Genomic DNA, 24816 nt, shown 5'->3' with positions numbered 1-24816 from the left:
GTGTCGACATTGGTCTATAATTTACTGGCTTAGAACCTATTTTATTTGAATAGAATACATTTCTTCAATACCTATGTTACCTATACTATCTCCTCAATAACTATGCCACAGTCCATTTTGAAACCATTGAAATGCATCTCTGTCAGTTCTCAAAGTGAAATCAATGTAATAGTTATTGAAATTTGTATGTGAAGTTTTCACTAGCACGTAATTTCCACGGTTTATTCATCACTGTGTTTTTTCAACTTTGTTTTAATCGAAGTATTATATATGGCGAATATTTTCCGCCAGGTTCCACGTTCTATCCTTGGTTACTTAATTCAAGGATATATCTTATATATTCAAGGATATATATATATATATATATATAAGTATATATCTAAGAAGAGTCCAAGAACCTTCGTAAATATCGATTCACTAAAACATCAGGGCTCAACTGGGATAAACATTCGTATAGAAGACGCACGCGATAAAATAAATAACAGCATATATTGTTTTGTTTGTTGAAACGATGTTTACGTCGAATTATTGAGCACCCTTATGCAGCTTTCCCAATTTGTTATAGATATAAAACGAAAGAACACAGTAGATCTACGGTTACTGTTAAAGGCCAGCTGTAACTGGAAAGCAACAACAAAAAAATTGTTCAGATTATCAGTATGCCGTAGCAACATCCGAAATATATCTTATCATTTCAAGCCATTACCCTCATTATTTGTATATATATATATATATATATATATATATGTATATGACATGAGTTAATTTCGCAAAAATGGGAATGAAACGGCCATTGACTCGTGCTGCTGACCTGACGACAAATCAAAATTTTACTGTTACCTCACTACATATATATATATATATATATATATATATATATATATATATAGCTGTTGCAGGGCGAACTTTAACATTGAATAGCTTTCAAACTAGTTGGGTTAGAATGCTGGTTTTAATGTGTTACAAGTACTTTGTTTACCGCACACTTGTCCTGGTGCTTTGGCAGTCTCTGAACGGCTGTTCCCATATCTAATTTCTTCACCTATGGCTTCTCGCAGTAAATAAAAAGATAGATAAAGAAAAAGTAAATTAAAAAAAGTGCTTCGTAACTATACCGATTTAGGTCGATAGAATAACCAAGTTTAAGCCAACATTTGATGTCCTTTTGTTCAATCTAGGAAATAATCGAGGCAAGACTATGAGGTCTGGGGTTCTCACCAAGTTACTAGCCAGCAGGCTTTCAACTGCCATGCCAGCGGTGCTTAAGTCTCTTAAAAACCCACATAAGTCGGCTGTATTCATTCTTTTCATTGTCAGTGGATATTTCTTAGTAGAAGATGCCTTTAATGTTCATTGCAAGTACCATTATGACTTTACGTCTACACCTACTCGACGAACTCGACTTTTCTCATTCTTTCGCCTGGTCCTTCTTCGTATGGCGTAAAAGAATGACCTACACCTCGTGTATGGTGGCCGAGGGCCTAAGGTTGGTTTTTTTTGTTTACTGAAATACCTCAAATTATGCGTGGAATACTCCACACGCGTTTTCCACTGGCCTAGCATTAATTGATGAGAAACGATTTTTTTTTTCTATTTTTCCATTTTTAGTATTTAGGTCATAATTCCGTAACACGAAATATTCGAAATGTTAGTTTTGCGTCTTACCCTCCAAACCTTGTACTCGTGAAAAGCCCTTGCAGTTGCGGCAGTACATTCTTGTTTTTAGGGTCCTGACGTCTAATTATCTTCGCGCCAATATCTGATGAATTTCCGCAGCGTTTTCGATACTAAAAGACGTTTTTCCGCCTGAACCCATTTCTCCTGTAGTAAACTTGGTCGGTTTTCGTTCGCAGCTATTTAGAAGGCTGGAGTATTTACAAGCGGAGTTTCGTCCGTTGTGGCGCCTAATTCAAACGGTATTCAACTTCCAAAGTCTGTTGCGTTCCTTTGTAACAGCCTAATGATGGATGAGCAGGAGATAAAAAAACAACTAATATATTATATATACAGTTAGGCATACGAGTGGTACGTTGACATTGTTCTATTCTAAATTCGTTCGTTAAACGTCCACTTTGCTTTGGGAATTTCTGTACGTCCAGCGTTTACCGATCCAATCTTATGCTATAAATACCTAAAAAATTTATTTATCTATTTATTATAGCCATTTATTTATTTATTATGATGAAACTATATAAAATTAATGTGTAGATAGTATTATGTTCGACTATTTTTCAGCCTATTTTTCAGCGCTATTATTTCAGCCTTTTTACCCATCCATAAAACATGCATCGTATTATGACAGATTTTTATTATATCAAACGTTCGCTTTGTTTGCTAAGCTCGGCAGAGCGGAACACGTAACCGCTGATTGTTAACGAAACAAAAGGATATATCACCTGACTACTGGTAGTATAAGTATAAAAAAAAAGGTAGCATCAACTAAAAAGCTTGTTCAATCTATAATGACACTATAAAAAGCTAAAATAGACATTTCTCTAAACGTCAAACCGTCCCTAAAGCTGTGTTCGTCAATTACTAAATTAAGTAGCACTCGATTCAGGCGATGTGTCAAAGCGTACGAGCGATGATCAAAGTTTGCTTTACTTAATCTGTTCGCAAAACAGCTTTTACGCTTCGTAAAAAAAATTTCATTAACCTGAAAATTTAAATCAATATTCTTCTTTCCGAAATACCCAAATTGTCAATTAAGTATAACATAATCGTTGAAAACACGCGCGCCTTGATGGTGGTTTGTCGGAAGCGATTCGCTCTTCGTTAGCCACCATCCCACACCCGTATCGAAACCACTATTTTAACCGCGGTGAGATGTTTCGGGCGTTCTTGCCGCCAGCATCTAGCAGAGCTATTACGCTATTCATTACAGATATCTTGATTTACAATGTTTCCGCTGTCATATCTTTCGAATATAGCACAGCTGCTGCGACTATTTTTACATCAAATTTGCTTGTCAAGCAGTGGTCTGGTTGCCCTTGGCTGGACATCCATTACTCTTGTCAACACTTGATAAGTTGATAAGACCTTCTCTAAAAAGCAGCGCACGGATGGTCAAGTTCATTGTATCACGATACTACTTTGGGCTAAGTCTACTGCCACGCGGCGATGTCGAAACGGCCACGGCTTCATCGGCAGACCGTCGCCTTTCTTAACTATATGTAGTTGTTATTTATGTCTAATATTACTGTGATCTTGAGCCAAAGGTGAAGTCCTATTATAATCAGGTTATAGTGAAAAACTGTATAAAATATTGTCGTATAATGGGAAAAATTTAGTATCAAAAAAGGCCAGATCATTCTTGTCAGTAAACCCCACAGCGGCTTTTCAAGTGCTGCTGTATCACATATTAATTTTTAAAATTTTAATTTTAAAAAATGGTCCTTCTCGTTTGTCTGCTTATTCTATACTAGGATTATCATTTTATATAGTAAGACATTTTATCAGTAGACCAAATTTCTATCCGCCTTTGATTGGTTTCACAAAACCTTAAATTTCGACAGTAATTTTCAACAAACAGCAAGCAGCTTTTGTAACTTCAGCTAAAAAAAAAATGTCTTTAAAAAATAAAATTGGAATTTTTGGAAGTTGCGTCGTCTGTCTTTTAAGACCTCCTTATATTTTCAAAAATTCATAGAAGTAGTTTTAGCGAATAGTACTCAAATTTGATAGCATAGCTCAATTGTAATAAAAATATTATAGACGTCTTTGATATGCCTTACGAACATGATCTATCTTTCTCGTAAAGTAATTTTACCTTCTCTAGTATTAACAAAGCGAAGCACGATTTCGAGTATTTGTATGGAGCTCCATAGGTAAAACATTCCACTGTTTAAGGCCAACGTGCTCTAAACCAATTTGACCTAGCGTGACACTGACATAGCAATCAGATATAATGAAATTAGCTTTAATATTTTCCAACGGCCATAAAAAAATGATGAGCAAATTACCTTATCGCACCCACCTTAAACGACCTAACCCCATCACTAATAAGCGATCTGGCCCGCTGAAAGCTAACGATTCTGTAGAGATATAGTAGAAAATATATTTGAATCGTGTTTTAGCTTTTCTGACGTATCTATGGTTACATAAACTTCCTGCTATTTCCTGAGTAAACGATCCACTAAGGTAGTTACATACCCCTTAAAATCGCCGCGTTAGCAAAAATCCAAGGGGTCCATTATAATACTAGTAGTGGAGTATCAATATAATCAAACTCAGTGAACATACATGCCTAGCTTTACAAATCTGTATCAGCCAACAATAATGGAATTATCAAGACTGAAACCATATGGGAGATTTGACTTTTGCCCGAATAAGATAAATCCTTTGTCCATCTACCTATTGAGGTTGATGTCATACTTTTCAATGCGTCTTTTCTATGACGTTTTAAAAATCTTCATCAGCAATTATACATCTGACTCAATAACGTTTGCGTTTGGTATATGCACAATACTTATTGAAGGGTGAATAACGGGAAGATAATGTTTAGCGTCAGATGTAAAGCTCTGCTCATCTTGGGGCAACAACAAAAGTTATCTTCAAGCAGAGGACCCTTAAGGAAGTGAACTTAGCTTACATATATTATAGCATAAGGACAATTTTCCCAGGCCTTGATGAAAGAAAAAAATTAGCACCTAGTAACAATTTGTAATAATAAATTTATTATAACTGCTATTCAATCAGAAATTAGTTATACAAGACATACTGGTATAGTGGTAAGAGGGGCAAAGTGAGGTCTTCAGCAAATTACGATATAAATTTACAGTTATAGCAAAAAGTGGTACACAATTAGAAGTATAGCTTTCTTCATCTATAAGTTCAGCAGACGACGTCAATTCGTTAAATGTTTGCTTTATATTCTCTTCACTGAAAGGATAAACGACGATACTGACTTTATACAATTCTTCATACAACAATCAGTTGAAGATGTTACACTTTACCATTATGCGCCAAACTAGCTCAGTTGTACTTAGAAAACAACATAATTAAATATTAGTAAGAGAAAATAATAAACTCTTCGAATTGAACAAGAATGTGGGACCGTCTTATGGAAAACATGGATCGAGCAGAGAATTTAAACGTTTCTTTGTTATCACAGTGTAAGAAGCACTTAGATAATCTAGTTAATAACAGACAGAATATTATTTACTCAGTATCTGGTTAGAATCAGCAGTAAACGTTAACAAGAAAACGTTGCGTTATGTTCACTACTGTTTTTTTCACGTATCATTCAAGTCCAAAAATTAAAGTCGATTTGGCATATCGTACAATTCTCTAGGACGGAATCCATGAGAAACGGATATTTTTGAAACGGTCTGCCCGTTGCTAGACACAAAATCCTTCCGAGTGATGCCTCTCTAACAAGTTTTTCCCATTGTCCAGGGGGTGAAGCCAGCATTTCTACCAAAGCATCGATCTCCTTTGGATAGCTCCATGAACTGGATGGCAATAATATGGCTAAAAGTTTTTCGGAATCATCTGGCGAACATAGAGATCAACTAATGAAACGTCGTGATAAATGCCCTGTAGTAACATTGCGCTTTCTTTTGTCATTTGTGGCCAGATCTTCAAAGGAAGTCATTTCCACTCCAGTAGCTAATTCTACGTAGGCGATATACGATGCTAAACCATGGTCCCTACGTTGTTGAATATCATATGAAACCCTCGATCATAAATACGATGAGATGAGGTTTCAGACGTTGGATACAGGGATTTTCAACCTGCCGCGGTTGCCATTGCTTCTTTTAATCTCACCTGTGAAACCTGTATAGTTTTTATCGAAGAAGTACTGGTTATTGTAGAAAACGATAGGAATTCCCGTTACATCGTCAGGTACTCGCCGAAATGCGGCTGCTGAGAACTCGGTATATACTTCATCCTCGAGATTATTGTTATACTCGGCATTGAGGTGATTAATTCGATGGTGTTGCATCGTCTTAGGACCGATCGGCAGAGGTATATACACATTGTACGTGATTATCTGAAATTGACCGATCGCAATCTTACGCGCTTCGAAGAAAAACATTGCTGACGTCCAGTTTTTGTAAACTTGTTTGATATTTTGCGGAAGATGGTTGTGATATCGAGCCCATACCGTATGTAACATGGGAACGACAGTCACACGAAGGTCCCCTGCAAGAAAACACTGTTCGCTAATACAATCATGGTCTTCTCGTAATGGCAGGCTGTTGCCTTTGGATATGTGTGTCAGATGTGGTAGACGCTAATCTCGAAGACGATCTAGTTCCTTTTTCGCGCTTCCATAAGGCAAGGAGAGATCGAGGTAAGCTGTCAGACTGTTCATATGTCTCCGTGGTCCATCTGACTCACAAGGGCACACTGCCAAGCGGACGTAATTTATACATGTTGCATTCCTTTCCAGCAAGACCGGATCATTTGACACGTCGGTCGTCATTTTACATTCAGGTAACTTCTGAACACAATATCTACCCCTAACCTACTCCGCGCTTGTTGCTGTAATATTGTCCAAATGAAATGAAGAAATGAGTCAGCTTTGTTGACGTCGTATTGCGAGTCAAGGATCGAAATTTCAAGCAGAAGTCAGCTGGATTGGGTCCCCTGCGCACCGGCTCCGATCGCTTATCTTCGTAGTAGGCCCGCAACATACGTTTGTAGCACGTAAGGACGGCTCCCCACTGTTTGTGTTGCAGGTTATTGCACGTTCCATTGAAGAAGTAATAAGATGCAGGATTCAGAGAGTAGTTTTTATACGCGTCAACGAGGTGCTCGGTATCAGGGCGGCCGCGATGCATCGGACAACTGCCTTTTGCATCAGGAAATGTTCGAGAAAAGTCTGCCTGCAGCCTTTCGACAATGGACAAATATATATATTGAATATATTGATTTGAAAAATGCTAAAATCACCAAACAAGAATAAATTACGAATGCTGTTACGGAATTGTTGAATCTCGCCATTCTCGGGCCGGTGTTATGACGGAACTTGTGGACCTGTAGAGCTTTTATTCAACTGACCCGTTAGACGCCTAATCTATGATCGGTAGAGCAGGCAAAAAAAATGCTTATTTCGATGCTATCGGAATTCATATATAGTCCGGCATGGCTTCCAACGATTGAGCCGCACGAAATACTATAACAACAACAACAGCACACAGCTGAGATTAGAGCTAACAACATAAGACAATGGGTACCTAACAAAATTTTACTAATCGACCATTGCCTAGCATAAAAGTTGTCAAAGGGTAGAATATCCCACATAGGCTCCCTCAACTACTCCGGACCCTGCAAAATGTCACGCTCAAGTTCCAAAGGTCATGCTAAGTCAATGTTGCGAAACGGAGCAGCAGACGCTTACTGAAAAAAACATGTATACAAACACAAAAATTTACTTTATACCCTCCCTCCCAATTAGAGAATGCATCATCTTCTTTTTATTCTTTGTCGTACACTTTTGATGGTGTAGGCATTTTAAATGGGACGCTGGGTGATTTTGTTTTAATGTCAGATGAGCTATCAGACCGGTCAGGAACAAATGAATCATCCGCTTTTGTTTTTAACCGCAACGTCTTTCGGATGCGTTTACTTTGACATATCGTCAATGGTAAATAGAACAATAAAAAGCACCAATTTTCTCGATTAATCTCATAGAGCAGCGTGTTCTTATATGTACAAACACTGCTCATTGGCTCATATAGAAAATAATAACAATAACAACTTGTGGCGAAGATAAAACTGGGACGCCGAAGACAAAATTTAAGAATCGCTAGAAAATCTTAGTGTGCAAAACAAATTTTCCGAGTGGAACCTAAAGTTTGCTCGCTGCGCTAAATATGGATTTGTCTTGTGTTCTACATGCGGTACCACCGTTAGGTGTTCCACTAGACGTACTTATACCTAGAACAGGCAAAGTAGGTTGGTTTTGATTTGACAATTTTTGATTTTAACAAACAATGTAGTTAATGTAAGTTAACAGAACAGTACAGTATAATTTAGTTAGATTTTAAAATCGAATAGGATTTAAGCTAAAACGTCTGCTTTTTACCTATATAAGAACAATTACACAGTAGCAATTTGGCACCGCGCAAAGATTAAGGTACTTTAGCGCTAATTAACTTTTCACACTTTTCGTTGTATTCACTTGCAGTTATTGACTCTTAGTTTGCCAGAAAGTGAAGGCTTTCGGGGTCAGCTAGTCGGAGCCAATAAAGTAATATAGTTAATAATAAAGCGAATAAATACATCGAAAATATATAATAACTTGGAGAAGGTGGCGTCGAAACATTCGTTATTGCCGAGATCAGGTAATTGCCCCCGTGCCACAGCAGATACCTGAATTGCCGAGCATTAAACGCTTCACGGAAGCGAACCCTGCAAATCGTAGTATCAATTTTTCTTCTAACGAGGAACGTTTTTACTGAATATCAGGGGATACGACAGGAATTCAAAATAAGCCGGTCTCATATTCATTTGAACAATACAGAAACTTTAACAGAAAATTATCTCTAATATTCTAAGGAGCAATAAAAATCACTTATATCTCCTTATTCATTCAGTTGGCATGACTTGCAATCATATCAGCATCTCAATTATACTCACCTATATAGCGATACGTCTGCACTGATAGGTTGGATATAGAAGGAACAACACCAGCACTATTCCATCCGGATTTTAAGGTGTGTATGATTTAGATTATGCAGTCGGCCTTAAATTGTATATTTTGAAAAATTGGAGGTCTCTAGACTTCATTATAATCGAACACTACATAGGCCGCAACGTCACTATTAATTATTGTGAAATGACAAAATACCCGGTTAGCGTTCATTACCTGTCGGGTTGGGCAAAAAAAAAAACGATAAACAAATTTACTTGTAAAATTAAATGGAAATAGGCTTCCTTCGCAACACGTAAGTACACAGAATCCATACACAAGCTGCTATTGAAACTTAATCGAAGTAGCTGTTCCAACTTTAGATGGTCCCGGAAGCATCTGCTCTTTTCTGACAGCTAAAAACATTTCTAATAACAGTGACTAAGTTGAATATTCACCGTTAATTATATAACTTTATCTATTCACACAGTTTTTCCTAGACGACACTGTACCCTCACGAGTCGTCAAACAGATTTTATACCTAACTCGTTTCGAGATTACAATAAATCATCTGTATGAAAGCGCGTGACATGAAAATGCTATGATTTTTAGTAATTCCGGAAGTATGCCCTACGTGTCATCACTATCTATGCACAAGTATTTGTAGATCTTGTTTATCTTAGCCACTATCGACGTGTCTGTAGTTAGAGCTTCCACCCGGAACTGTCCGGGCAGTACTGTTTTTTTACGATCAATTTCATTATATAATCTAGAATGCCTGAAAAATTACAGCCAAACGGATCTGTTTATCAAACGTAATTTAAGCATAAATCTTATGGGCCTTGAATGAAACACAACGCGCAACGTCTTAACAATTACGTCATTTATCTTCGAGTTTTTGAATGTAAAGTAAACAGTAATAGTAATTGCGATCGGCGCAACTGGATAGATAATTTTCCTGGAAAATCCCCCGGCGTGGATAACATAAGGAATCCACTATCACTTTAACTATATCCCCAGTTATCGTTTGAGAGAGACAAACGCAATCTTGATAGCTCGCTGAGTCATAGCAAATTTCTTATTTGGATTCGACTTGCATTCATTTCAGACGGGCTCCCGAAGATCTGTCCGTGAATCTTTTCCGGTGCTCAAAAAAAAGAATCACCAATGACTAACAGCTGTCGGTATGCCCTCTTTCAATCTCTGCCGTTGACCTTTGCTCACCAGCGTCTATTGAGTCGGCGCAACGATATACAGTGGGCGATCTACGCCGGTGGCAGCGGCTGCCACTGATACTGCTCCGAATTTTATTCGGCCGGGCATTCCCCGGCCTTCACTTGGCGTAAACGTAATGAGGATACCGTGCCTATCCTTTGTTTTCGCGACAGCGCAGCCACTCAACGAAGGCCAGATGTACGCCGAACAAAAATATCGTCTGTTAACAAGTATCACAATAGTGGCTTAGAGGCAAGGGTGCGATTGGCCAGCAATACACATGGTAACTAACAAGAGTGAAGTAGGGAAAACCCACGTTGGAAGAATACTGTTTGCCTTGCGAGCCGCAGGTCTACCTAATCAACGAAACAAAGTCGATGGACCACATTGCTTAACGATTCGTCAGAGGAGCACAATCAACCAATAAAAAGATGGCCGCCGTACAACTGACAATGCGAAATTGGAGAATATTATTCTTATCGACGTTTCAACTTCGAGCTACCGTTAAATTGTAATGGTATATTAAGTAGTAGGTGTATGATTTGAGACCAAACGGGGTCGTTAATAGATTTGACGGAGTTTGCGCGGCAGAAACGTCGCTCGCGCGTCTGACAAGTACATCGGCTTTGGAAAAACAATTTGAGGAAGTCTACCGGGAACAAATACGACGCTATAATAGCTAATCATCGTTCTACTTAACGGTAATGGACGAAACTAAAACAGAGGGAAGGTTACTTCACAGTCTGGCTAGACTTAAGTGTGACGAAAAATACCACGACACATATGACGGGATATTCACAGTGAAGGAAGTTATTGTTGGTCCTCGGCATAAACTGCCTGGCAGTCTTAAGTGTCGTAGCGCATATATATGGATGGACGCAAGTGCCCGATTTACGGAGTGGGGAGGATACTCGACTCGGATGCATCATGCCTGAAAATTTTAGAGCATCATGCGTGCAGACTGGTTTCGTGTTATAAAACTAGTAATAATACGCTGAACACTATTTGTTTTTCAGAACCTTCAATAAGCACCAGTGTGGTACTGAGTATTACAAAAAACTTGGAACTACTATGGGGTGCATTCTGTACAGATGAAAAAATATCGTTAGGTTTACCTTTAGAAGGTGATAAAATAGTACCTCTGGCCTGTGCTTTACCTGATAGACATGTACATATTGTACAGGATACATAGGACAGAGATTGTGTAAATAAACATAGTTAGCATTCTATGAAACGGTTTTGCGTCCAAAGACTTCTCGATTTTTTTCAGCTCGTGCTGGACAGGAATCATCATGTCAGATCCCCCGTTTTCCTCGATCCGTAGCTATCGGTGCGTCGGAAGATCATATCTAATTACGATCGAACATTCATTTGATATTCCCTCTCGCTTCCGCACTTCTGGATTTAAATCATCATTTATAAATACGTCATTAACGAGCGTAGTGTCCCAGCATTTTGGGACTTGTGCCAAGTCTCTAGAAATTGCACCAGCAAATGCGGTCCACAATAGCAATAGGCCTTCGATTGAACTCACACCCTTCCGAAATCGGCGTCTACAGGATTTTCTGTACGACTTAAGAACAGCGGCGTCGCGCAGAGAAATAGAACACGCCAAAAACAAAAGCACTTAGAGCTAGTCAAATATATTTCACTTTCATGTAAAAGGGGCCGAACAGCGAACCAGTCTTTTTTTTTTTTACATAAAGGCGTTAGTGTTCTAGAAATGATCTGATGATCTAGTCGGTGTACACCTATAAGATACGTGACTGATGTGTGCATACGTATCATCACCGCTGTGGTGGCGTATTATGACTGTTGTTGTGTCACGTTATCAAACAGACGTGAATTTTACGGCCGAATTAGAAGCATCGTGACGGTGGTATTTCATTCTACATGTCGATCAATTTCATTCGACTGAATCAGCTCCTTCCTGCCTGGCCTAGAACGTATCGTACCAGATATATAAATCGTGAACAGAATCGTATACCAGAAAGTGCATAGTATTCCAGATCCCTGTTTTCGTCTATAGGGATTACAAGCTTCAAAACGAACCGTAGTCGGAGATCGGGTATTTCTACGACGACGAAATATATACTTACTACGTATGAATATTGGCGAAGCATGGGGACAACTTAAATGTAACTTGTTGTTAAATTGCATATAAATGAACATATACATATTCAAGTAAAACTTTCCGTATACGTAGACAAATCTACCCTCGAGCGACGTGCGTACTTAACGTAACTGTTAATAGATTTAATGATAGCTTTTAGTCAGGGTCCGAAGAGTTTTCAAGGCCGAATGGAAGCCTTTTTATCCAGGTTCTTAAACACCTTTTTTTTTTTATAGCCATAGTAGTCACAGAATCAATATTGTCATCTCAAGATAAAGGACAACGTAGTCTGGTCAGTACGTATCTCCGTAACTACGTCGATAATCGGACCAGGCGAGTATGCCGTTACGCTGGTTGAAATCTCAGTTTGAAGAAAAGCTATAATTTATACTTTAAAGCATAGGAAAAGAAGACATTATTATAAAGATTGCCATATGGCTTAATAGATTATCTATCAGTGGAGAAATTACTTGGGGAATTTCTCTTCCTAAAATCGGACTCAGGGCATTTCAAGTCGCTCTCTATTACCTGATATTATGGCAGTCATCTCGATCTGAATTACGTGTTTCTTTTGTAACAACCTGCAAACGAAAAGACAGTAAGCAACGTCTGTAGAACGTTACTGTCTAATAACGATGTTACCAATTATATACTTCAGGGAGGCTTCGTTCATTCAAAAAGCTTTATGTTAATGTATATGATTAAAAAAAAAATGCCATTGTTATTTTCCTGATATTTGAGCTGACGAAATCGAAGTTTGCTTTCTTTTTTAAAATATCTAAAATAAAATTTTTAAAATAATTTTCACTTTGTTGTACTGTGTCCTGTATTGACAACTACGTTAGAATCACACTATTAGCAACGCTGTTCAAAAAACGTATACGTCTTCTATTCACATTTCCCTAAAAGAGGAATATAAGATGTTAATACCTGTCTTGGGATTTTTTTTCATTACAATTATTTAAATTGGGTATTTTAAAATCGTTCTATCGAAATGATATAACGATCTCAAAATTAGATGTCCCAGCTCAGTTTAGTGAAACAAACACTTAGGTATGACAGATGTACGGGGTACCTGTTATTTATAATACCTACCGTCCATGACCTGAAACATAAGTGAAAATTCTAATTTCACTAAGTGACCTTAGAAGGCAAAACATTTACTTGGTACTATATACGATAATATAGATTATGTTTATTGAATATTCGTAAATAGGACTCTCTATTCAATCCAGGTGCCTACTAAATGATGATAGTAACAAAAATACGTCCATACACTAACTGCTTCTAGAATCTAAGTCCTTTTATGTATCTAATGAAAACAAACGCTAAAATACTAGTACTACCAATCTAGTCGGGTACGACGAACGTCTGGTCTCGCTGACTAATTTTTTCCGGATAGGCCTATTTTCAAAGAAATTGTTAAATATCGTATAGATAACGTGTAGATTATTCGAGCCATTTTTACTGTCGAAATATCAGCTCATGTGGAAATTACCGGCGTTAGAGTATGACTCAGCTTTAGTAAATAGAAAGAAGATATTTTCATGGCAGTTTTTCCATTGCTGATCCACTCATATCGATTTGTCAAACGAAGTCTACGTTGTGTTTTTTTTTTTGTCCTTTTTACATGAGTGTCTTCTAACGGCAAAACATTTCAAACTCTCCAGCATTGAAAGCTATCGCCTTGATCGGTGGAAGACGAGAGTTCTCAAAAGTTTCTCGTTTAGCATCTTCGCACAGCGTTTGCAAAGCTCAGTAATCAGTACATATCTGATGAAAAGAATTCTAGCACCGTTGGTCTAAGACATCCATTAAGTCGACGTTTGCAGAAATCGCTAAAAAAATTTCCATTGGGCATGTTTCGTCAGCAGACGAGACTATTTTTCCATATACTTACATTAACCGTGTTGATATTCAAGTTCCTGATATTACTGCAACATACATGGCGCACAGGTTGAAACGTATCTTTGGGAATATTCGATCTAAGCTAGCTCATTATAACATTGCGAGGCTTTGTATTTACCGTAAGATATCATTTCTTGGCATCAACCCCGTTCAATTGGACAAAATGTATGTATATTATGCAGAATTTAATACGCTACTGTAATGTATAGGCGGATCAGTTGACTTCTCTTCTTTGTATGTGAGAACGCAGTGTAATTTGAACGGTCGAAAAAAGAAAACATAATTTTTTTGGTCTTATCATATAAAAAAAAAATCAATGTATCAGGGAGATTGCATTAACTGTTATCGTGCGTCAGTGCTATGTACTGCAGCATCAGCTGTGCTTCGATGGAATCGGGGAACGATGAAACTGGAACGCGTGCATAATCATGTACGGATGTGGTAGTCATAGATCAGGTGCCCAGTAGAAGACGGTAGGGCTGGACGGTCGGCGTCCAGTTAACGCCTACCGGTGGGATGACTAACTCGTTTTTATCAGCCCCCATTCCTTTAATTCAGTTGACGTTGCTGAGACGGAACAGAGAGTGCGAGCGAAGAGCACTTCTCGTTTGAAGTATGTAGACAGTCCGTTGGCCGACTCTTTGTCATTGTATTGAAGGTTAGCTCCAGGTCTGGCTCCGGCCCAACGCCAGCATTATCGGTACTAGCCCATTTTTGGTGGTGCTCGTTATCCGTCCGCCATCCAACGATCTTGGGGGTTCTTGGCTTGAGAGTTGAGCGCGTAATATCGGTGCCAAGCACGCTAGTAAGACTGCTGTCGATAGATAAGTCTGATACATGTAGCAGCTATGCTTAGAGCACTTCGGATTCTCGCGCCAATGTCACCGTTGACGTCAAGCGATCGCAGCATTGGCCAAAGTGAACACAGTGAGTTGGTGGAGGCAAAAAGAAGTTCCATTTGACTGGCAACTGCCGCAAAAACGACAACAGAAGTCGATACTGCAAACGAAGAGAACGATGACGAAGCTTGCTCCTTCGTTCGGCTGCTGATGCCAGGCGCAGCTGATTACTACTCTGGTTCCCCGGGCTCCAGCGGCGGCTGCACCTGCCTCCATCGATGATGATCGTGGCAACGATGATAATGATTTTGATCCCGCTGGCCGACAGTAGTATCAACATGGTAACAGCGGGCATCTCTCGCTTTCCTCAAACTTTCTCCAGGATCACTGCAGCGTCGCAGAAAAAGCGGTTACAGCCAATGCCATAAACAACAACGTCAACCATCGTAGACGAGAGTGGTGGCCTTTAGCGGCGTTAACGTTAACAAGCCTACGACTTCTGCTGCTAATACGACTTACTTGCTCTGCAACTTCTATCAATCGATTACATAGACATGAGCGACCGCAGCGCACGGAACCATACCGTAGGGTATCGCACCGCCATAAATAGACAGAGACATGGGATCTTTACAGTGTGCGCGAACCATCTCGTTGGCGTTGGTCTGTAATGGTCTGCAGTAGTGTGGCTACATTACGTTACGTAAGCGCGATAGGTGGCAAGGAGGAGCGCGAATTTTGGAGTGGAAAGGGGGTCTTCCCCGCGCGGACAAGGACCGTTCTTCTGTAGAGTCGAGCAGCTAGGCCGGCGACACCAGAGGCAGAAACGGTCCGAAGCGAACGCTGATGGGAGGACCGTCCTGAGGCACATGGGGTTGATGACGACGACGACAGCAACGGCAGCAGCAGCGGCCATAGAACGAAGCGAAAACCTTAAAGTTGATGAAATTGGTTTGTGCTGAACCTATATCATCTTTGGATCTTCAAAACTGCCGTCTTCGTTTTTCCGGCAAGAAAGTAGACGATACCGTTGTGCGTCCGTATGCATTAGTGTGCCGGTTCTTCTTTGACTAATTAGTCTTTATTTAGTCTAATTAGTCAGTATTTATTACTGCGCTTTTCGAAACTTTCAAGTATGCGTAAGTTATTAATGGCCGTTTGATACGAAGAACTTATGTTGGTTGGCTCGTTCTAGCCAAAACTGACTAGATAAAACGTGGATTAACATTAGTGTGTAAAAAAATCAACGGTAACACAAATGGAAGTGTGAATATTGTGCGTTGTGAGAACGTTTGCTTTGTGATAACTGTTGATGGAATAACTGATTAATTTGTCATTGCTGCAAAACGAACGAGATAGTGGACGATTTAGTGACTGCTACGTAGAATACAGAGTAAAATAGGGAAATCGAATTTAGGATCTTCAAATTGAACGCTCCCAACTACCGAGTTTTATAAAACGTTTTGTGCAGTGCCAAACCCGATTCGAGTCCAATTACCCAGAATTGGAAACGACAGCTGCCGCAGCAACGAGAATGGGTCTGGTCCAAAAACTGAAACGGAAGTTTTGGTGTGAGTATAGGAGAACGCATGAAGCAAAGCAAACGGCATCTCAAACAGTGTTTCTGTTTTAGTTACATTTATACAAGATTTATATTGTTTACAATAACGATGACTAATGAATAAGGTTTTATAAGTACTGTGAAGTTCAACTAGCCAATGAGTCTGTAATGCAAAATGACGACTCTCAATTCCTATAACAACAGTGAAGTCTGATTGAATTCTGGTGTGACAACTCCTTTATGTAAACCATGGCGGCAAGTGCCTAACGGCGATGCTGGACATAAAATTCGAAATACAGAGAGATTAACACGGTAAAGTTCAAGAGACGATCGCCTTGTCGCTTTAACTACATTTTCAAAGAATATTTCTTAGCTGTCCAAATTAAGTCCAAACTGTCCAAATGAACTGATTAGGTAGCCTAAATTTTTCCAAATTCTCAACAAAAAGGCTCGAGGAAGGTGGGATTTTCGAATAACATTTTTCGTCAGCATTTCTTCTGTTGGAAGCCTTGTCATCTTCCAAAGTATACTCTTGTTGAAAAGTAGGACAGTCGTTCAACGAGGACGGCTTGCAGTCTGGAGAGGCGATACTGACTTGTTTCTAAATTTCGGATGCAGTCTAATTTTTATATTCATTTTTTGTATCTAGATTGTTCTGAAAGGAGCGGACAATACGTATCTCGAATAGTTTCATTCGGCCGTGTGTTGCAGTACGCCCCAAGGCGATTGTATTTTGTAAATCGGAATAATATATTATATTATTAAAGCGGTGATCTAATATGCATTGATTACGGGATCAACTAACGGAATTCAAGAGATTTCTATGCCTTTTGCTCTGTCGCCATTCCGCCTGTAAAGTTCGATAGCCCATTGTTCCTTCCGAGGGCCTCAAGTTTCAAGAGTCAACCATGCAACCAATCTCGTCATCTCCATCGAGTCGTATCGATCCAAAACAAAAAGCTATTCCTATTAGTATTTTTAACGGTTCGACTCCTATTATTATTTCTGTTATTATTTTACTGTATTTTATTATATGCAAATAATAGAGCGGAGTGATATGGTGCGGAAGATGGTTTTAATTGAAGGTTGTCAAACCTCTACTATTAGGACAAACTAATTCTTCTTCTTGGTTCGCCATCTAGAATGGTGCCGATCTTCTAGCACAGACATGAATCATAAGCATCATCATCATTGACAGCACCAGAGTCAGAAGCATCGTCCTATCTGACACGAGCAGGTTCATGCTTGCCTCTTGGGGTCTGTATGGGTGTGTGTGTGTGTGTGTGTGTGTGTGTGTGTTTGTGTGTGTTTGTGTAGTGTGTGCGTGTTTATCCGTCAGTTTGTAACGCTCAGACAATCGTTTAGGCCAGCTCTAACGAGTCGACCAATATTGCAGCCGAGGGCCTGCATCGGCTTTTGTCCGTTTTCCCCTGCTGGAAGCTGCTGCTAAACGTCGACCTGCTTTTTCGCCTTCCCGCCCTATAATTTCGTTCGGTTTTCCTCGTGATGTCGTTCGTCGTACGCATATGTTACCGTTACCACCATCATGATCAACGACGGGTGCCCTAACGTTCTGACCCAGATCATCCTCTGGCACATCAGCTACTATTGTAGATTTGGGTGTACACGAACGAAGCGGCATCCCTGTCCTGGTTTCTCGCGGCGCTTGTGCGGTGTCTGCTGTTTGTGTCCGAGTCAGCATAAGTGAGTGAGTGAGTGAGTGTGCTTGATAGGACATTTGCCGCCGTAATGTTTGCTGCTATCGCTGCTACCGCCATTCCCATTACTGCATAGCATGCAACGGCTCTCTAGCATCGACGACAGGCGCTTATATCGACGTGTGCAGGGCCGCAAGCCCGACGCGCGTGCGTGCGTTCTTCTTGGATACCGACTGCTGACTGAGCTAAATCTTCGCGATATATAGCCTCTCTCACATTTGATGGAATGGGTGATTTGACCTCAAATAGCTAGCTGGGTAGTGAAATAGCACAGCGTTAACGTGGCATTAACAACCAAAACGAAACGAGATTAAAAAAAAGGGCCATACGAATAGATTCAAGCGGAACAATAGAAGCATAAAATCTGTACGGAAAAATTATTAAAATATTTATGAGCTGAAAAGGAAGACAGCTTTAAGGCAAAAACTGAGTAGTAAAGGGCTGGGGCACCGAAATGGGGCCATTGCAAGTCATAGGAAGGTTACTTTAGTGTATTACTCAAGCCTGGTTTCAATGAACAAATACTATTACAATCGTTGCGTGCTGCAAAGGTCTAAAGCGATTCTTAACGCCGGTGGTAACACTCGAGAAATTTCGATATAACTACGAAAGCCATTATATATAATGAACAGTAACAGTGGTTACGATTTGTAAAAAAAAAAAACTTTATTTTTTATGGCTACTGTATCATTGGGTTCGATAGATTAGCATTTCCGCGCTAAATCAGTGTGAGACGATCTTCTTTGTCCATACAGGTTGACCACTAGAAACAGATATCTATGCAAGTTTCCATCTGTAGCAGATGGTTCAGGTCAGTGTAAAAAGATACCAGCGATAAGCTACAAAAAGCACACGAGAGATAATCATGCATTTTGGCTGTGTATCAATCACTAAAAGATAAAAAAAATACCAAGATAAGAAAACCAGACATTTTTATCCGAACAGAAAACGAAAAATCAATAAAATTTTACTAAATAAATGGAACATCATATTTATTTATAATAAATGGCACTTTAACTAATTGGAAAACTCTTAATTCGAAGGTTTGCATTTTTATTCGGCCGTTTCTGTTCTGACTAATCAGTACTAAGGACCCACACAATGCGAGGGCGTCAGAAGTCTGCAGAACGCACAGAAGTGCTTTAGTTATTTGTACTAGATTCGAAAAAAAGGTTTATTTCTATTCCAGCTCATCTAATAAAATATATCAGAATGTTGAGTAAACCGAAAACGTCCAATAATTAACAGAGGTTTCCCTAGATCAACGCTAATTGTAGCTATTTCACATGGCTGTAATAAAATAACCCCTGCTGCACATAGAACTTAATTTATCCGTATTGCATAAGGAGACTACTCAGTAATCACGTTTTACCTCTTCACCATTCTTGAAAAGCCAAACATTCGAAGCTTAAATGGGCCATCAGCTTTAGAAATTAAACTATGTTAAAATACTTTCTCGCTACTAAACAAAGAAAGTGTACAGTAGATACATTTTGCAAAAGAAAAAATACCCCAGTATAGATGCCTATGGAGCTAATGGAATACGTTAATAGTGCCTACTTTATCAAGGGTTTAATAACAGTTTTGCCCACCCTTCTCGAACATATGGGCATTTCCTAATAACACAACCTAAGCTAAGACTAAGAGCTGGTGTATACTTACCTAATGCACTGGACACTTTCAGACACCCGTATGCTCGAAGGCTGTGGTCGTCTAGTAAAATCATGTCTGCTTGTATCCAACATCCTCACATTGTTCGGTGGTATATTGGTCCTTTTTGTCGGCCTCTGGACCCTTGCGGACAGGTAAAATAACGCCTTGCTCACGCGTATCTATCTATCTATCTATCTATCTATCTATTATATCTGCGATAACGACTTATTTACTCTCGATCTTAGAATGTGTCTAATTCTAATGTTCACTCCTAATCTTTTTACGGTTGTTTCTTTAAATTATATAAATGCTTTAGATACATTTCAGTAGTCTTATATACGGTTATTAGATAATAGCAAGTTATGATATTAATCGTGTGTTCGTTGAAGGAGTTTTATGGCCCGCCTTTTAGGCTCTGACCTATACGTATCTTCGGCGGTTATACTCGTCACCAGTGGAGGACTCGTGATATGCGTTTCATTTCTTGGTTGCATCGGGGCCTTCAAAGAAATAAAATGTCTTCTATTAACTGTAAGTTTCTATCTATGATAGTTTAGTTAACACATTTCGATATATTTATATATATGGCTGTGTGGTTCCGGCGACTGATCTTCACACACGCTCGATTTCACTGAGCTCGATAATGGCGTTTCAGCTATTATAATTCTTTCGAGGCTTCACTAAGTGCAAGAATCATTAGTCTGTTTTTATTATCGTAAGTGCATAACTGATAGCTCCTTTGGGGGCGTACGCCATATTTGTGGTTGTACGATGCTGCTGGCGCGTTACCTGCTACGCCAGCGATTGAGTTTGCTTGTCTAGACCCAGGAGTTGCCGGGATTAGAATGTTAGATTTCTTTTTGACCCAGCTTCCGAGGTAACCCTTCGCCTCCCTCGTCATCTCTGGTTTCTGATCGTCTGACGGGAAAGCGCAGAAAACATACTGGATCGAAAACTGGCAATTTTCTACGTACGTCGATAACAATTTAACTAACATGTCGTTTAGTCTGCTGCTACCCACCATTGTCCTTTTTACGTGAACAGTAGGAAGGACTCTTTAAGGCTACTTTGGTACGTCCCTGCCACTATTCCTTACTGGCGTTATTTAATAATACAGAGCCGTTTATTATTAGACGATAGATCATTGACAATTTGCTGGTATTTAATGTGTGACCAAATTATAGGCTAATGGACCGCTATATATAGGCTTTTTATGTCGATCAGGGAACTGCCATATCAACAAAAATACAACGCTTCGTGACCAATGCTTGTAATCAACCTGACTTATTGGTCAAACATGGTCGTATAATATAGATTCTGCCGATCGTATTGCGTCCGGCCCTCTGTTCCATTTCGTTGAATATGAAACCCAGATACAAGGGCTAATTGGCAGCTCTACAAAATTGCCAAAGCACAGTGTTCTCAAATACGGTACCCCGTAGTATATCAACGGCCACTAGAGTCTAGGAAGTGGCACTTGGCAAAATGATGTGTGTAGATTAATCATCATAATATCACTCTATATAACTAATAGTGACTAGAGTGCAATTAAGTCCAGTACTAAACGTTTGCCAATAGCAGCCGTAATATCCTTACGTCCATAATAATAGTGCAGATAAGTTAAGTGCGACCTGAAGTTATGTTGAGTTTCGCGGCATGGGCCTTTCTCAGTGCTCAGCATCGAGACGCCGTTCAAATAAAGTGTCGCTACTTGATAAGGGTTTTGTCTGCTGCGGCAGATCTATACTGTGTTGCTTTACGAGCAACTTAAGACATGTTACTTGTTTCAACTGGCCTAAAAATAAATATTTCCCGCATTTTTTAGTTTTTTAGCTAGTCCACTATTTTTGACATCCCTACGATCGATACCTAGATAATCAATTATACGGTGCATGTCGCATAGCTTCAAGCGTTCGACGTTTGCCAAATTTATTGATAACGTGTATCTACTAGAACGTGGCCATTGCCAATACGCTAAAAGAGAGTGATTCCTCTGTCAGCTTCAGGCCTCAGCCTCTGCTAACAACGATTGAATCTCTCTGTTTTCGAAACTCTTTTGTTGATCAGTCAGCCATCGATCTACATATCCATCGATGTAAAAAAAATGTCCAACTATTGACCAAGAGAATCGAACATAAAGGTAGATTGCACGCTAAGGCTGAATGGAAGACAAGCACTTCAAGCGAAGGTACGTACGTTAGACAAGGGCCGGCTTTATTGTTGCCGGCTCAACTGAGCGTCCACTGAATTTGGGTTGACATGCTTTATTTAATACGTTCGTACGATCTGAGATAACAGCTTTTACTTGAACATTGTATTCTTTCATCTTTGCCGTTCGTTTAGATAGACTCGTCCGACTAACGAGTTTAAGGTACTCCGTTCTTGGAACTTGCGTTCAGTTGGCGTCGGCCTTTGATCGATGTTAATTATTAGAATATTCAATGAAAACTAGCCGCAGTAGTTAGAGAGAGATTTTAACTAAACGCTCAATTATTTTATTCACAGTTTTAATAAAAAAAGAGGTTGATTTAGTTTAATATTTATTAATGTTAGTGGGGATTAATTTTACTCAGGGGCCCATTATTTGCAGATGGACATTTTCTAACAAGAATATATATATATATATTATTTTTATTATTAGACACAAATTTAGCTGCTATAAGATACTTGATATTAAAAAGAATGTTTACGTAATTCAACGTCTAACTATGTAGTACATATTAAGCTATGTGTCCAAGGTGGCCCCTTGGTGTGACCCTCTTTACATAAAGTATCACGCAAATATTTCGGCGTTTCCCATTCAAAATCTTCACCTTCGATCGCGACCACGAAAAAAAAGCGCATCTTTCTTCGGAATTCTATAAACTGTTATTTTTTCCAAAGATTACAAATTTAAAGTAAAGGCAGCGCCGTGCTTCCCTAGCAATCTTCCCATAGATATTTACAAGAAGTGCGTCTCATAAAAGCTAAGCGTCGAAGAGGAACATCAGTGTGCCTAACACTGATGCTCGTCGACGGTGAGAATATATATATAATGGATGGATGGATGGATGGATGGCAGGCAGGCGTCTAAAATAACTTAGAGCGGTGGAATCGGACCCATTTCAGTTACCTGAAATTTCAATATGTGATTGTAAAGTGTTGTGACACGATTTTGTGTGACGCTGGGATTATCAGTCCTTTTGTTTATTAGCCATAGTCATATAAACAGTTGCTGACGAAGCAGCACGGTGAAAAACGCGATCCTTCTTCATAGCCGATAATGTTATGCCAGAATGTCCAGATTACGATGTGCTGATAGGAACAGATTTTGTACAAATAGCAATTCGTCTCGATAAAGAAGCGTCTACACGGTGAAAATTTTACATCCCATACTTTGATCATGTATCCAGCTACCAATTTATCCAGCTAAGTAACATTAATCTCGCTGGTGATGAAGTGTTTTCTCATCAGTGTATCATCACACCAACGCTCTAAGGGTTTACGAAGGCCACCGTTCAACTTCGAGAAACGGTGGGCTCCGAACTCGGAATACGTATTCCACATGCTCTGTAACCGTTAATAAATCTATTAACTTTTCGGCTTTTAAAATGCCGCTGATGCTGTGTTTTACACATTTAACTGATTAAAACCGAACGATAGTACGCAAAAAACGGAGCTTGATTTGTTCACGTAGTACCCTTGCTTACGTGAGTACGTCCAAGTCTGAGACTCAGAAGAAGATTTACGATAGCCGAAATGGTCATAGCTTTTCCTGACCTCGAATGATCTGGCAATATGCTTGAATGTGTCTCTGTCAGACAATATCTATCCTTCTGCCTCTCTATTTGTCTCCGAGTGTGTACCATTAACGAGCACGTTCTCCTTTTGGAAATAACTAACGAACGCTGCTATGACCTGCTATATTGCTGCCTTTTTGGAACAACTAACCAACCGACAGAGGCCGATGCTGACTGGAGAAGTTCAGGGGAAACAGTATTTTTTTTTCTCACCCAATGCTTAACTTCACCCTGATATAACGTCTAGCCCAATTAATATTATTGCATTACATAGGGGAATCTCCCTCTAGACAAGTCGCCCTCTACCCCCGTAGCCTGTGCATATTTATGGTGTATCCTCTCAATTTTGTGAATAGTTTTTTTGTCGATTTCTCCGTTTGCGGAATGAGCTACTTTCTACCACTAGAAATTGTTGCGAACTATATCACTGATTTCCTTGTGTACAACTTCACGAAGCGTTCATCGCTTATGAACGGCATTGCCCTTTTACCTACCTACAATTCGGGTTCTATTAATATGACTCACAAATGTGGGTCGTGGCCACTTCACGCTTTTGATTCCAGTCTTTTCGCCTTGTTTCTTTATTTTTACAAAAAAAAAAATCAATTAAGCTACACTTATTTGTTCTCTAACGTATAGTATTTTTAACTTGGTTGTTGGGCATACTAACCTATAGCTAACATGGTGCTGTGTGTGCGCGTTTGCCTAATCTATAATTGTTTCTAATAGGATATGCTGATTTTTACGGCCCATTCCTTCGTTGCTGTCATTCTGTCGATGATTTTGGGATTACGGTTCATTGTATTCCTTCCCACTCTGCTTGCACTACTAGAAATAAGCGTTATACATTTGTCAATAACGTCGATATTCCCGTACACGTATTATGATTCAAAAGTGAGTAAACGTAGACCGTGGGAAGAGATGTTGACGATTTCAATATCAGCACATGTGATCGCTTCGTATAGGAACCTACTGGTCCCATAGAGATATATATATATATATATATACGTATATATATACGTACATACATACATACGTACACGTACATATGTATGACGCCAGGAAGAGCATAAGGTAACGTTTAGTATAAGCGGTACAGCGGCTTTACTTGTCTGTAGGTTAGCAAATGCTTTCGGAACAAATGAAGTATCGTACCTGAACGATCTGCAATTTTTAAGAGGCTTTATGCAAATGAATTCAGACTTTTTTTTTTTTCTTTTCTTTTTATTATCATATACACCAGTGGGTTGCCTATATATGATATGCTCGTTTTAATTGTATGAATTTATGATCTCTATTCTTTCGTGCAGATCCTTGACCGGCAGAACGGAGGCCATCTGTTTATTTTTCTATATATACACCTCTATACGTAGCTTATCTACACTTGGTTTTTTCGCTCCCTTTTTTTGTATCTGTAAGCAGCTACGCTTTTTCGGAGTGCGTGTACGCTAT

General features: G+C 39.3%; 1 protein-coding gene and 1 long non-coding RNA gene across 2 annotated transcripts; one reads left to right on the top strand and one right to left on the bottom strand.

Annotated features, from left to right (window-relative positions):
• Positions 1 to 470: 470 nt before the first annotated feature.
• On the bottom strand, positions 471 to 3556 carry LOC111262318 (uncharacterized). The gene is made up of 2 exons (XR_002681521.2): positions 1666 to 3556; positions 471 to 620 (listed from the first exon to the last, which is right to left on the bottom strand). It is a non-coding gene; the product is annotated as an uncharacterized LOC111262318 (long non-coding RNA).
• Positions 3557 to 13096: 9540 nt separating this feature from the next.
• On the top strand, positions 13097 to 20116 carry LOC111262320 (tetraspanin-4-like; the record flags this gene model as incomplete). The annotated part of the gene is made up of 3 exons (XM_086969032.1): positions 13097 to 16224; positions 19617 to 19737; positions 19975 to 20116. Coding segments are annotated over exons 1-3 (300 nt in total), but the record flags the coding sequence as incomplete, so codon positions are not given.
• Between the last annotated feature and the right edge of the window lie 4700 nt (positions 20117 to 24816).

Source organism: Varroa jacobsoni, unplaced genomic scaffold (genome assembly GCF_002532875.2).
Source record: "Varroa jacobsoni isolate VJ856 unplaced genomic scaffold, vjacob_1.0 scaffold_646, whole genome shotgun sequence".
NCBI classification, from domain to species: Eukaryota; Metazoa; Arthropoda; class Arachnida; order Mesostigmata; family Varroidae; genus Varroa; species Varroa jacobsoni.
Note: the sequence above shows the minus strand (reverse complement) of the source record. Positions and strands in the feature narration are given on the sequence as shown.